Source organism: Mustela lutreola, chromosome 2, assembly GCF_030435805.1.
Source record: "Mustela lutreola isolate mMusLut2 chromosome 2, mMusLut2.pri, whole genome shotgun sequence".
NCBI classification, from domain to species: Eukaryota; Metazoa; Chordata; class Mammalia; order Carnivora; family Mustelidae; genus Mustela; species Mustela lutreola.
The window spans coordinates 93,028,675-93,044,549 of record NC_081291.1 but is presented as its reverse complement, the minus strand read 5'-3'; the positions used below and the strand labels follow the sequence as shown (position 1 = coordinate 93,044,549).

General features: G+C 37.8%; 1 protein-coding gene across 1 annotated transcript in view; it reads left to right on the top strand.

The window, feature by feature from the left end:
• Positions 1–15,875, top strand: part of MRPL3 (mitochondrial ribosomal protein L3) — a 48,085-nt gene that overhangs the window by 12,257 nt on the left and 19,953 nt on the right. Inside the window, exons 5-6 of the mRNA XM_059162602.1 lie at positions 1,852–1,951; positions 4,071–4,131. Of these exons, the coding sequence (XP_059018585.1) occupies positions 1,852–1,951; positions 4,071–4,131 (161 nt within the window). The remainder of the gene's footprint in view (positions 1–1,851; positions 1,952–4,070; positions 4,132–15,875) is intronic.

The following is a 15,875-nucleotide window of genomic DNA, read 5'->3' as shown; positions in this document are numbered from 1 at the left end:
GATTGGACAGAACTTTGTAGACCATGTTAAGGATTTAGGATTGATTCTGCATGAGATGGTCACCATTGTGGAGACATGATTTAGCTTGAGTTTCAAAAGGAACATGCATGACTGGAGAATAGACAATGGTGTCAGCAGTGTGGAAATTTGGGAACCAATTAGGAGGCTATTAATATAATCCAGGCAAAAGACAGTGATTTGAGGGCAGGGGAGAAGTAATTGATGTGGGCTTTATTTTTAATAGAATCTGTAGGAACTGCTGGTGTGTGAGACATGGGATATGACAAAGAAAAGATTCAAAGGTATCCACAAGATTTTGGGTCCAAGCAGCTGAGTTATGGAGTTGCTATTTATTGAAGTTTGGAAAACCAGAGGAAAGCAGGTTTCCGGGGGGTGGGGGGGCTTGGGGGGAGTTGAGTTCAATTTTAGACATATCAAACTTGAGTTGCTGTATGATACCAAAGTGAAATACTGAGTTAGTGGTTGTACGAGTGAATTTGTAGAATTTGCGATTGAAGTTAGAAATGTGGTATTGTTAGTATATGAAAGAACTGAGAGTGTGCAAGTCTCAAGGATGAGTGGTCACCTGTGCCAAGCTTTGCTGGCAGAGCCAGTGAGATAAGTATTGACCAGTGTATTTGACCACATAGAGATGGTTGGTGACCTTGATAAGCACTTTGCATTGAGTATTCAGGGGCTGCAGGCACCTGATTAAAGTAGGTTTGAGAGAATGGGAAGATAGAAAGTAGATTGAGCAGAAGTTTTTTCAAGGAGCATTGTCTTAAGGGGGAATGGAAAGGAAACTGTAGTCAAGGTTAAGTGTTGTTTGAATGTGAGTTACTGTGACATCTTTGGATAGGATAGTTCCAGTAGAAAGGGGGAAATTGGTGATTCAGAAGGCAGTGGGAACAATTTCAAGATAAAGTGGTTGAACAGGTAAGAGAGGGGTCGGATGAGTACAGAGGGAGGGATCTGACTTCTAATAAGAGCTTGGACAGTTCACTTGTCATAGTGATTTCCAGTCCCAGTTTCACATCAGAATCATAGGGCGTGCTTAAAAAGCACTGACACCTGGATGACACCTTAGATCAGTGAAACGACAGTCTCCAAACAGAAGGGCCTTAACATTGGCATTTGCTAAAACTGCGCATCTCGTGCAATATAGCATGGGGTGTGAGGATGGGAGGGGAAGTGCTTATGTGGGCTGTTTGATTGGGTGATAAGACCTTGGGGAAATGCTCCATTTTTTCTGGGGTTTTTTTGTTTGTTTGTTTTTAGTGAAATCTCAAGCAATGTGGTTAGCTCAAAGAGGGGAGAAGGAGGGAAACATACTGGAGGTTTTAAAAGGGGTTGTGAAAAGGAAGGGGCTTTGGAGACTATGAGAGGAATTTAAGTAGGGAAAGGTAGGTTGGCCAGACCACATTTGGGACTCACTTTGAAGTTTGTGGTCATACATTTGAATGTGACTAGTATATTTTCTTCCAGCTGCTTGGAGCAGGTGCAGAGTAGACAGAGTGGAATTTCCCCAGATTGGGGTTCTTGATACTTAGAGCCTCCAGTCAGAATTCAAATATGAGCACAATGCTGTTTCTTTTCCTACAGATAAAGGTCTTTCACCAGGTAATAATATATATGAGCTACGCCATGCATCTGGTTGGATCCTGGATGTATTGGGTTATAGATCAAAATCTCACCTCCCTTAAATAGAATGTGGTGGTTTTTGTTCCTTAGGGGAACAGAATGCTCTTAATGATTTGTTCTCTGGTTTGTTAAGACCTTGGTTTATATCTCTTTGCACAGAACTCCACCTTCAGTATCATGGGTTACTTATATGTGCTGCTTTTCCTCTAGAAATCCACATCTGTATTGGAATTTTACCAAGAACTTGGATTGCCGCCAAAACAGAAAGTTAAAATCTTTCATGTAACAGATAATGCTGTGATTAAGCCAGGTAATCTGAGGCTGGGGAAGGGAGGGAGGCAAAAATACCCAAGTATGTGATTTATTTAATGTTAGGCCTTTCAGTAAAGTTGAATCCACAATACAAAGTCCTAAACGTTTATTTTTAAATACAAAGTGGTATCTGATTTAATCACTAGGGACAAACAAGTCTTTTTCCTTTTTTGACTAGAAAGAACTGTAGAGAACTCTTTGTTTGCATTAAAGAGGGAGGAGCGCTTTTCTTTTTAGTGTACAGAGAGTTTCACATTTGGAAAAGCCACTCCAGATAAATACACCAACTTTCATTTTTTTTTAACTTTTTTATTTTTCAAAATATACTACCCTTTAAAATGTGAAGTTCACTCTGTGTAGGCTGTCCTTTTAGTAGGTGAAGATTAGCTAGATTCTCACTGAGGTAGAATTTTCATGGAACAGCAAAGTGACTAACCATAGCACCTTGATGTAAAGGTTCTATCTTAAAAATTCTGAAGTATTTTACCGACTCCCTGAAATGTCAAAAAGTACGATTGGCAGCATGGTTTTATCAGTTTATGTAGTTAACAGCATTTTGACATCTTTGAACTTAAGCAAAGTTTCCTGATCTCTTCAACTTGAGTTCTAACAGATAGTAGAAGGGTTTTATAAGATTCGGTATTTTAATATCTGAACTGAATTTCACAAAGTAAATTATAATTACAATAAGCCTTATTAAGGAGTGACGGAGGATCAGCCTTGATATAAACTAGAATTAAAAGTATTTTTTGAAGTGCAGGTTTTGTTGTTTGAAGCTAAAGTGAATGGAATTAAGGTAACAAGTGTAAAAATTAAGTCCCTATTAACTTTTGTTGTAGCTCAAACCATGTGGAATTGTTTTTGTGGATCAAAAGTGGTCAGGTATCAGCAGTTAAAAGTCATTCAGCCTCCTAGAAATTGAGTCAGTTTTAATCTCCCCTATTTTTTCTTAATTCAGGGTTTTTCTTTGCCCGTACAAATCTAGGTTAGGTTCTACATTAAAGGATACTACCTTCTGAAATCCCATAGTACCTTATTCCCTGTTGTAAAACAAGCCATAATTACCATTCAGTTGCATTCTCTACTACATTGACTATGGCTTTTTTTTTTTTTTTTTTTTTTTTTTAATAAAAGTCTCTTACTTGATGATGTTAATGTTGATTTTTCACCTAGATAATAAATTCTTGAGGTTAGGAGCCATGTCTTACCTTTTATAATTCTAACAGTACAAATGGCAAGTGCCCTAGAAATATTTGCAGATTAATTGTAAAATAATTCTCATAGTGTTAATTCCAAATTGATACAATGTTGTGAAGGGCTTTCACTTAAAAAATTCCTCTAAATAACATTTTTTCTGGTGCATTTTAACTAAAACTCTGTTTACATACAACTAGTTTTAGAAATGTTAATATATAAAACTTGGGGTATCAATGATGACAATTTTTCAGAATTCGAAACTATCTGGGCATGTGCTGAAATAACTATATTTTATTGGTACAGTGACCAATCTGCCAAAAATCTGATATTTAGGGGCTTTATATAGATATCACCCATATGGTAATTACTGCCTAATGTACGGTGGACCTGGGTTCAAACAGTTCCTATTTTTGGGTAACTTATCTCTAATGGTTAAAAAAGATCTGATCCAGCCACAGCATTTTTTGAGTTACTCTTATTTTTATTTCGTTATACAAAAAAGGAAGGAAAGGTATCTTAAATGTCAGTATATTATTATTCACCAAAATAACAAAGAATCATCAGACTCGTTTATTTACCATAAGAACATTGTGTTTGTCATGTGAATTGCCTATTTCAGCCAGTACCACATTGACCTCTGTGCAGGCACAAACCCATCAGCCATCTGTGGTCTGTTAGCCTGACTCTTGAATCATGTGCCTCGTCCTGGGATATATTGTTCTCTACCTCATGTATAGACAATTAAAGCATGATTGATGAACAGTTTTATTATTTTATTGTTGATGTTTCTAATAATTGTAATTGTGAAGAGAATCTTCTACTTTTTTTGAAATCTTTTAGTCTTCCTAGATGTAGTTTATGTTTAGTGAAGTTGTTCCCAGGCTGACAAATTTCATATTGATTGTTTTCTTTTCATAAAGGCACCCCTCTTTATGCTGCCCATTTTCGCCCAGGACAGTATGTGGATGTCACAGCCAAAACGTAGGTCCACATAACAGGTTCTTTTCCTTTTGTTTTCTTTATATATTAAAACATAAGAGTAAGTGAAAGTATAGTTCTTCAAGTCTGTGACTAAAGATTAAGTAACCATTATTCTCGTTTGTAATTTTGTAATGTTACTGACTCTACTAGATTTTAAATTGCACTGAATTAGTTGTATGTGAACATCAAGTTACAGGTTTGAAACTGAGATGCATGCTTCTTGAAACGGGACTACAAAAAAGTCACATTACTCAGGTTCTTTGTGGGTTGGGCCCACTTCTATTTTTAAGACCAAAGGCTATGTACAGTTTGATGATGAAATAAAAATGAACAATGCTGTGGGCTTCTTTTGAGATTGTGTGATCTATAAATGCTGGTTCTTTCCAACTCTAGGAAACAGTTAAATTAGAAACATTTTATACTGTTTGTGATAGTTGTTTTTAAGGTCCCCCTAGGGTAACTATAAAACATTTTATTAACTGTGTCAAGAGCCTATGAGAAGCAAGAGGAAGTAGTGTTACACCTTAAGCCTCTGGTAGCATGGTGTTATGTCTCAGTACTAGACAAGTGAGACAGTGAGACTTCATAAAAACAAAATATTTTTTCTCCTGAAACAGGGTTTAATTTGGGAGAAATCAACACAGTTGTCACACAAATAGAATTGATGATTTTGAGTCATATTCAGACCGGGAGAAGAAGCAGTTTTTCAAAATTTGGTTAGGGTTACTTCACTATAGAATGAAATAACCAAGCCCTTACATTTGTTTATGTAGCAGTTGCTCAGTATATGTTAGTAGAATCTGCATGACTAGGCTGAACTAAACTCCAGATATCAGCTATCGGCTATTCCTGTTTCTTGTTCTGTCAACACAGATGATAATTTTACTTCTCTTGTGTGCCTTGATTTCCTCCTTTTTTGTCATTCGACAGGGTCTGTGGCCTGTGTAATTCTGACAGTGGCCCACATGTGCTCTGCGATAGTCTTACAATCACAGTAACTGAGCCAAAGAGCTTTTATCCAAGAAAACCAGAGCCAGCATTCATTTCCTTAATGAAGTCAGTTAGCTGTACTTTATTTCCACACCATTATTGCCTACTTTCCAATATGAGCTATTGCAAGCAGCCCTTACCTTTGATTAGCTGTTTAGAAATGGAGTCAGATAGATGGACAGTACAGTGTGTCTTCCTTTGAGAGAGATTATGGACTTCACCTCCGCCCCTTTTTTTTTTTTTTTTTTTTTTCTGCTTCCTGATTGTTGCAGACTCATTCCTACTGATCGGGGCCTCTAAAATCACTTGGTCACTTTCCTTGTTCTGCCTTCCCTTGGCAAGAACTCAGAATATTAGAGCTGGAAAGCTTTGGTTTGGTTAGCTGGGGAGATGTGTAGTGTTGTGAATCAGATGATTTTACTTTTTAATTTCTGGATTGATCATTACATATAGTAAAGTACCTCAGTAATTCCATTAATTTACAGAGTTAATCATGTGTGACTTCCATTACATACTTTACAGATTATATGAGCTATTCCGAGAATTCCTGCAAAGTCAGAGACCTTCGTTAGCCCATGCTTTGTGGTGGGATTTGTGACCAGCTTGAATTAGAGCCAAGCTTTTCAGATGCCTGTGTTCAGTAGATGTTCCATTTCAGATACTACTATTGGGTTTCTGGCTTCTTAAAAGTTATTTTTAAAGCTTCAGCATTCTTCTTGAGAGTTTAAGTGGAAAGGAAAGTTTTTTAGTTTTGTTTTAAGATCATGTACCTAGAAACCAAGTCTGTAAAGCCTGGTGCCAGCCTCGGGACTAGGTAGCTGATAAGAGCTGGAAGAATAACTTCTGGAATTTAAAGAAGTTGCCATTCAATTCTGGAGAAGGGAGGACCTTCATTTGAGAAGATCTCACTGTTGTATGGGCTGCAATACAGTGTTCTGTTTGACTTCCACTGTGTAAAGTCAGGGGAGAGAGTTGACCACACATGGCTGCACTTTACTGTGGTGGGTGTGCCTATATGTGTTATTGCCTGAGGTCAGATGACTTTGATTTTTTAAAAGATGAATGTTTCCAGTGACTCTTATAGCTGACATGGTGTTATGGCCTCAAGATGTCCATGTTTGTAAATATGTAGGAGTCTTTGTCCTCCTCATGAGGATCTGTTTTGAATTCCTTCCCAAGGCAGCATTGGCTCTTCAGTTCCATCCAGTCCTAGTTGCTGCTACCTCTTCTCTTTGCCACTGACAGGTTGTGGGGAGCATACACATGTACCTGCTTGCTTTTCTTTTTTTCTTTTTAAATTGTCTCCTTTTCCTGATGCTTCCCATTTTAGAGAGTTAAACTTCTTCACAGCCAGTGAGAATGTTCTTTTCCTTATTGACTGTAAATGGAGCCATCATCTTTTGGGAATAGATTCCAAGTACTCACTCTCCGTCCCTTACTGTGGCTCACTTACAGCCAATGATTTAATACTTTGTCCTCCATTTCCAGCCCCTGTTTCAAATGTTTTGAAATGTCTGAGTCCCATCTTCTTGATTATTAATCCTGCTAGAAAAAGTTGTGCAGTGACATGGATAGGTCAGATGATGAGGGACATGGATTTACAGGCAGGAGCAGTGGTTGTCACACTTGAATAGCTTTCTGAACGCTCCCCCCCCCACACACACACAGCCACACATGCACACACATGTGCACACACACAGAGATCTTTTTTTTCCCCCAGTAGATCAGGGGCAGTACCTGATAATTTGCATTGCTAACAAGTGCCTAGGTGATACAGATGCTGCTAGTCCACGGACCACACTTTGAGAAACCCTGGCCTGGTTAAGGGCTCACCAGTGGAACCGCCTTTCCTTGCCTACTCCTTTACCCAGCTTGGAATCCTAATCCCTTCCTTTCCTTAAACCTGTACTCAAATTATTATATTGAAACATCTGTTTTAAAGCAAGTAAATTTAATCAGCTCAGTTTCAAATAACAGTGTCAGTAGAAGTAGGCCTATTTAGTACTCAAATTTTAGTTAGCATAAAACTGAAAATTGGTCTCTTTAGTAATCAGTTGGCTTCATCATCATCTTTCCATTAGAAAAGAAAAATCTCAAATCTCTAATTGAAAATCTTCATTTTTCCTCATACTGTAATAATTATATTTGTTAAATCTGCACTTACATTTTGGGTATTTCAAGTTTGGTGGTTTTTTGTTTTTTTTTTTTTACCTTATACCTTCAATTTTAATTGCTTAACTAAGCATATTTTTGAGATAACTAAGAAAATTTAAAAATACTGTATAATTTAAGAAAATAAACTCTTTATAGAATATCTGCTTTGAGGGTGAAATTATCTGCATTTTTTAGAGTCACCAGTGACCAACAGTAGCAGCTTCTTGAGGTCTTCCCTAAAATTTTTAAATGTTTCTGTGTTATTAATTGCATTGGGAAATCTGCTTGCATTGAAAGATACATTGTATTTACCTGTTCCACATTGGCTATAATTCATTATACAAATAAGTATTTACCAGTGTTTCTTTGGAATGTGAGGTAAATACATATTTACCAGAGTTCATTTTAATTTTTACATTTATCTTATTTTATTTTATTTTTAAAGAATTTATTTATTTGTTTGACAGAGAGAGATCATAAGCAGGCAGAGAGGTAGGCAGAGGAGGCGGGGGAAGCCGGCTCCCTACAGAGCAGAGAGCCCAATGCAGGGCTCGTTCCCAGGACCCTGAGATCATGACCTGAGCGGAAGGCAGAGGCTTAACCAACACTGAGCCACCCAGGCGCCCCTAATTTTTACTTTTATTTTGGAAATAGTTTTTTGTGCAGAGGGTTTGAGAATCTAAACTCAATTTAGATTAATGGGGAAAATGTTTACATCTAATATATAAAACCATTCTAGCAGAATAACTTTTTAGTTGCATTATGCTGTTAACAGCTAATAAAGCCCTATCTTCGAAATATCACAGTTTTGTGTAATTCATTCTAAATACGATTTTAAGACTAGTGTGTATCGTGATGTGTCCCCTCACACCCTGCCCTAGCACCTTTTAATAGTTTCTGTTCTTGTTCTGTAATGGCAATTACATTCCAGCGTAACTTCTAATAGATAATGGTTCAGGGTCTAACATTCTCCCTTTCTTTCACTCTTCGTTTTGAGGAAGAAATAGCTATGGATAATATAGTGTGTGAGATGGGGTGTGACTGTTGATTCTGTCCTCAACATAGCCCATTGTTTTGTGGTGGATCTTAATGGTGCTTTTTGTAGATTTTCTTAAAAAAGGAAAGAAGTCAGGAAAGAATGAAAGAAAGAGTAAACAAAAAACAGTAAAAATGCACTCTGCTTTATTAGGGGGAAACACTTAGGTCCTTGTCTGAAAGGACTTGAAGGACACTGATGGTGGTGATATCTCCGTAACAGGGGGCATGTGTGGTGCACTTTCCTGCCAGGTGTTTTATTAAGCTTTGAGTTGGGACAGTGGCATGCCTGAAGGTTTTTTTTTTTTTTTTTCTGGAAGTCTGGAATTTATTTTTTTATTCCCTTATTTATTTAAATTCTCAAGCCCACATTGAAGTCAGAAAAAGTTCATTCAACTATTTTCAAAAGATTCTTTCCTTTCTGGATAAAGTATAATCTAACAGTCTTGTCTCTAAGTCTGGGCCAATTAGAACAACCCATGTAGGGCACCTGGGTGGCTCAGTGGGATAAGCCTCTGCCTTTGGCTCAGGTCATGATCCCAGGGTCCTGGGATTGAGCCCCAGGTCGGGCTCTCTGTTCAGCGGGGAGCCTGTTTCCCCCTCTCTCTTTGCCTGCTGCTCTGCCTACTTGTCATCTCTCTCTCTCTGTCAAATAAATAAAATCTTTTAAAAAAAAAAAAAAAGAAAGAAAGAAAGAACAGCCCCTGTATTTTCAGACGTAATCTTACTACGTTAAAGTTGTCAGTGCTCGGGCGCCTGGGTGGCTCAGTGGGTTAAGCCGCTGCCTTCGGCTCAGGTCATGATCTCAGGGTCCTGGGATCGAGTCCCGCATCGGGCTCTCTGCTCAGCAGGGAGCCCGCTTCCCTCTCTCTCTCTCTCTCTGCCTGCCTCTCCGTCTACTTGTGATTTCTCTCTGTCAAATAAATAAATAAAACCTTTAAAAAAAAAAAAAAAGTTGTCAGTGCTCTTTCAATTCTTACTGCCCTTTGGCCTCAAAATAGAAAAATTGGTGCTTACCTTGATAATGTTATCCCTGGTAGTAGAAATGAAAGGAGCGAGGGAGATCAGATGACTGGTAAAGCACCTTTGCACATTTACTGAGATTTGGTTAATTTGGGTTCTTTCGTTAAAATACCACATTATGTACAGAAATATTGTTGCCCATCAAGGTTTTTTTTTTTTTTTTAAGATTTTATTTATTTATTTGACAGACAGAGATCACAAGCAGGCAGAGAGGCAGGCAGAGAGAGAGGAGGAAGCAGGCTCCCCGCAGTGCAGAGAGCCCGATGCAGGGCTCGATCCCAGGACCCTAGGATCATGTCCTGAGCCAAAGGCAAAGGCTTTAACCCAGTGAGCCACCCAGGCGCCCCCCATCAAACTCTTAAAGTGATTAAAACACCAGGTGGATTTTTAAAGAGCAAAAACTCTTTGAGCTCTGTGCCCAGTCCTTCACTCTGTCAGAAACCTTCCCCACTAGCCGACTGTCCTTCTGTTTGCAGCAGATGTTTGCTCAAACTCTAGGAGGAGAAAACAAGGCATGTGCTGCGTTGAGGATACAGTTGCTGTTTGGCCCTATACATTCCAATTTTATGTCTTTTTTAATAAGTTACTTTATTTACTGTTATTGAAAGCAGTACATTTTTTAAGCATAGTAATGAAACAGTTTTTAAAATGAGTGACTAAACTGTAGAAGGAAATCATCTCTATTAAAAAAATCCTTTTCAAATCAGTCAAAAGTGAATGTCTGTTTCAAGATAAAGGAGAGTTTGAAGGGTGGTGTTTTAGGGTTATATTTTGTTGTTTTTTGTTTTAAAGATTTGTATAGTAATCATTTATAATAGCCTTTTAACTCTAGGAAATAACTTTTTTTTTTCCCTAAAAATCAGCAAAGTTAAGGCCTAATTTGAGGCAGGGAATGGCTGAAAGCATGGGTTTTGCTTCTCAGTAGCTGTGTGACCTAGGTAGCTTTATCAACTCTTTGTTGTCTCATTTTTAACATAAGAACAATTATAGCATCTACCTCATAGCCATGTTGTAAGGACTGAGTGAGATGATGCACAGAAAGCTATTAGGTCAGGGCCTGGCATGTATAAATGCTCAGGAGTATTAGCTAGTATCACTGTTGTTGATACTATTGCTTATTAATTTGTTTCAGATTTTAAAAGGAAAAATCTTTTTGCAATAGGAAATATCTTTTAAAATGAAGAAAAAACATGAAGTCATTAGGAATTATATTGTGGGATTTTCTAATATGTCTAGCTATTGTGTTCTTAAGACTGACTTGTATAGCAAAGTTGTAGCTTTACAAGCACTCTAGGTAATTTTAAGATTGCATACTACCTGCTACATCTAGAATTTACTGAGTAACAAGAATGCCTTTGAAATAGCTTCATGCCATTCCAATGTGCTGGATGTTTTTCCTATTGTTGCTCTATTCTGTTTCCGAAGAGGCAATATGACCTGGGTTGAAAGCATGGCCAGATGCTTCCATTTACCAGGGATCTGTCCTTGGGTAAGTGGCTTAACATGTCTGAGTGTAGATTTCATTGTCTTTACTGTGGGACATGCATGGGAGCATGTGGTTTCTACGATTCCTTTTGTTCCAAAAAATTATTTATGAAAAATAATCCCTCAGTTTTCCAAGTGGTATAATTTACCTATATTCATGAAGAAGAAGTAAGACATAATAGTAGATTCAACACACAGCAATATGGTCTTCTGGTCCTTGAAGAAAGTGGTATGGCTAACGACCTGCACAAGATTGTTACGTCCTTCCATTATGAAATTATTTAGTTATTTGAGATTTCTTTTTTGAGAAATTCACATTAAACTTAGGACATCAAGTATGGTTTTCTGGGTTTATTTAGGACAGCCAGGAAATGCTTCCTTTCTTAAGAGGACTCAGAGGAATCACTGCACATTTGACTCTTTGTACTGTTAAATAAGTTAGATTTGAAGTTGGGAGGCTATAAGCAATGCGCTCTTAGCATTCACTTGTTGATAAAAATGTTCCCAGATATTGATGGGAGGTTTATGGTTTTCAGACAGAAACAATGCATTGTACATTTCAGGTCATGCTGTCACAAACTCATCCTAGAAAGCAACAGCTATATAGCTATTTCATGCCAGCTTTTAACGAAATGTGATAGAGCACAAAGCAACTGAAATATTTCCCATGCCTTACTTGTGGGCTCAGGAGCCGTACATCACTGATTAAATAGGTTTAGACACACCGAATTGGTAGAAATTGACTCCCAGAGTTTACAGGGGTCTTCAGAAATACTTTATCCTTGGAATGTGTGGAGATGAAAGTAGGTAGATAATCTCTATCTCCATGAGTTCGTTGAAATGAGAAGCTGTAATTAAAGATTAAAATGTTTGTGCCTTAGTAGTTTATCATAAATTAAAAGCTAATTCTGATGGAGATAGTGAATTAGCTCATAGGGTCTTTTATATGCATGTAATTTATTTTAGTAAAAATTGTCCTTTTTTGTTTACTAAAAAAAATTTTTTAATTGAAAGCTTTTGGGTGTTTGAATCTAAAACATAGCAAAGTAATGTTAAATTATATCCAACAACAAATTCTTTTGATTATTGATTTGTACTTTATGCCTTTATATTCCACATTACTTTTTCACAAGGAGAGATACCATCTTACTCTAATGAGTTCTCGGTCATTCAACTTCATAAAGAAGCATCTCAGTCATGATTTTGACCAGAACCTGATATGAATCTCCATGTCCCTGTATTCGTATGTAATGTTTAACCATAGAGAAGCTGGTTTTAAACCAATGATTTCTTCATCTTCCACCCTCACCTCCATAAAAATATGACCTGATCTTGGGGCATCCTTAGAGAAGTCAAGAGTCTTCTCTTCCATTTAGTACTACTCAGTTACCGTTTCTCTGAGGGATTATGTACAAGTGAGTTAAACTTTTTATAGCTTTAAATTAGCTAAAGAGAGAACATGAAAGCTTAATTTAGAAATGGTTCTGATATAAAAACCTCTACTTACAGCATGGGTTTTGATTCCTTTTAATAAAGAAAATCAAGTATTTTGTAGCCCATGCGACACTTGGTAACAAACACTTTTGGTTCTCTTTTCATGGTTAAAAGTAGAAGGACAGTACAGTGAGATGGGCGTGTGAATCTGAGGGAACAGAATGAGCAAGACAGGAAAGAGAGTGATGTACTTAGGAATTCACAGAGTAATCTGCTACCGTGAGGATTCGTGAAAGGTTGACTGGACCCAGTTATAAAAGGCCTTATATGCCCCAAGCTCAAGAAGTTACTGTGAACCACTTAAGGTTATGGTTTAGTTTGCTTTTATTTTTTGTTGCTGTTTTGCTTTTTATTTTTTTTTTTTTTAATTTTTTATTTTTTATAAACATATATTTTTATCCCCAAGGGTACAGGTCTGTGAATCACCAGGTTTACACACTTCACAGCACTCACCAAATCACATACCCTCCCCAATGTCCATAATCCCACCCCCTTCTCCCAAACCCCCTCCCCCCGGCAACCCTCAGTTTGTTTTGTGAGATTAAGAGTCACTTATGGTTTGTCTCCCTCCCAATCCCATCTTGTTTCATTTATTCTTCTTCTACCCACTTAAGCCTCCATGTTGTATCACCACTTCCTCATATCAGGGAGATCATATGATAGTTGTCTTTCTCTGCTTGACTTATTTCGCTAAGCATGATACGCTCTAGTTCCATCCATGTTGTTGCAAATGGCAAGATTTCATTTCTTTTGATGGCTGCATAGTATTCCATTGTGTATATATACCACATCTTCTTGATCCATTCATCTGTTGATGGGCATCTAGGTTCTTTCCATAGTTTGGCTATTGTGGACATTGCTGCTATAAACATTCGGGTGCATGTGCCCCTTTGGATCACTACATTTGTATCTTTAGGGTAAATACCCAATAGTGCAATTGCTGGGTCATAGGGCAGTTCTATTTTCAACATTTTGAGGAACCTCCATGCTGTTTTCCAGAGTGGCTGCACCAGCTTGCATTCCCACCAACAGTGGAGGAGGGTTCCCCTTTCTCCGCATCCTCGCCAGCATCTGTCATTTCCTGACTTGTTGATTTTAGCCATTCTGACTGGTGTGAGGTGATATCTCATTGTGGTTTTGATTTGTATTTCCCTGATGCCGAGTGATATGGAGCACTTTTTCATGTGTCTGTTCGCCATCTGGATGTCTTCTTTGCAGAAATGTCTGTTCATGTCCTCTGCCCATTTCTTGATTGGATTATTTGTTCTTTGGGTGTTGAGTTTGCTAAGTTCTTTATAGATTCTGGACACTAGTCCTTTATCTGATATGTCGTTTGCAAATATCTTCTCCCATTCTGTCAGTTGTCTTTTGGTTTTGTTGGCTGTTTCCTTTGCTGTGCAAAAGCTTTTGATCTTGATGAAATCCCAGTAGTTCATTTTTGCCCTTGCTTCCCTTGCCTTTGGCGTTGTTCCTAGGAAGATGTTGCTGCGGCAGAGGTCGAAGAGGTTGCTGCCCGTGTTCTCCTCAAGGATTTTGATGGATTCCTTTCGTACATTGAGGTCCTTCATCCATTTTGAGTCTATTTTTGTGTGTGGTGTAAGGGAATGGTCCAATTTCATTTTTCTGCATGTGGCTGTCCAATTTTCCCAGCACCATTTATTGAAAAGGCTGTCTTTTTTCCATTGGACATTCTTTCCTGCTTTGTCGAAGATTAGTTGACCATAGATTTGAGGGTCTATTTCTGGGCTCTCTATTCTGTTCCATTGATCTATGTGTCTGCTTTTGTGCCAGTACCATGCTGTCTTGATGATGACAGCTTTGTAATAGAGCCTGAAGTCCGGAATTGTGATGCCACCAACGTTGGCTTTCTTTTTCAATATCCCTTTGGCTATTCGAGGTCTTTTCTGGTTCCATATAAATTTTAGCATTATTTGTTCCATTTCTTTGAAAAAGATGGATGGTACTTTGATAGGAATTGCATTAAATGTGTAGATTGCTTTAGGTAGCATAGACATTTTCACAATATTTATTCTTCCAATCCAGGAGCATGGAACATTTTTCCATTTCTTGGTGTCTTCCTCAATTTCTTTCCTGAGTACTTTATAGTTTTCTGAGTATAGATTCTGTGTCTCTTTGGTTAGGTTTATTCCTAGGTATCTTATGGTTTTGGATGCAATTGTAAATGGGATTGACTCCTTAATATCTCTTTCTTCTGTCTTGCTGTTGGTGTAGAGAAATGCAACTGATTTCTGTGCATTGATTTTATATCCTGACACTTTACTGAATTCCTGTATAAGTTCTAGCAGTTTTGGAGTGGAGTCTTTTGGGTTTTCCACATAGAGTATCATATCATCTGCAAAGAGGGATAATTTGACTTCTTCTTTGCCGATTTGGATGCCTTTAATTTCCTTTTGTTGTCTGATTGCTGAGGCTAGGACCTCTAGTACGATGTTGAAAAGCAGTGGTGATAATGGACATCCCTGCCGTGTTCCTGACCTTAGCGGAAAAGCTTTCAGTTTTTCTCCATTGAGAATGATATTTGCAGTGGGTTTTTCATAGATGGCTTTGATGATATTGAGGTATGTGCCCTCTATCCCTACACTTTGAAGAGTTTTGATCAGGAAGGGATGTTGTACTTTGTCAAATGCTTTTTCAGCATCTATTGAGAGTATCATATGGTTCTTGTTCTTTCTTTTATTGATGTGTTGTATCACATTGACTGATTTGCGGATGTTGAACCAACCTTGCAGCCCTGGAATAAATCCCACTTGGTCGTGGTGAATAATCCTTTTAATGTACTGTTGAATCCTATTGGCTAGTATTTTGTTGAGTATTTTCGCATCTGTGTTCATCAAGGATATCGGTCTATAGCTCTCTTTTTTGGTGGGATCCTTGTCTGGTTTTGGGATCAAGGTGATGCTGGCCTCATAAAATGAGTTTGGAAGTTTTCCTTCCATTTCTATTTTTTGGAACAGTTTCAGGAGAATAGGAATTAGTTCTTCTTTAAATGTTTGGTAGAATTCCCCCAGGAAGCCGTCTGGCCCTGGGCTTTTGTTTGTTTGGAGATTTTTAATGACTGTTTCAATCTCCTTACTGGTTATGGGTCTGTTCAGGCTTTCTATTTCTTCCTGGCTCAGTTGTGGTAGTTTATATGTTTCTAGGAATGCATCCATTTCTTCCAGATTGTCAAATTTATTGCCGTAGAGTTGCTCATAGTATGTTCTTATAATAGTTTGTATTTCTTTGGTGTTAGTTGTGATCTCTCCTCTTTCATTCATGATTTTATTTATTTGGGTCCTTTCTCTTTTCTTTTTGATAAGTCGGGCCAGGGGTTTATCAATTTTATTAATTCTTTCAAAGAACCAGCTCCTAGTTTCGTTGATTTGTTCTATTGTTTTTTTGGTTTCTATTTCATTGATTTCTGCTCTGATCTTTATGATTTCTCTTCTCCTGCTGGGCTTAGGGTTTCTTTCTTGTTCTTTCTCCAGCTCCTTTAGGTGTAGGGTTAGGTTGTGTACCTGAGACCTTTCTTGTTTCTTGAGAAAGGCTTGTACCGCTATATA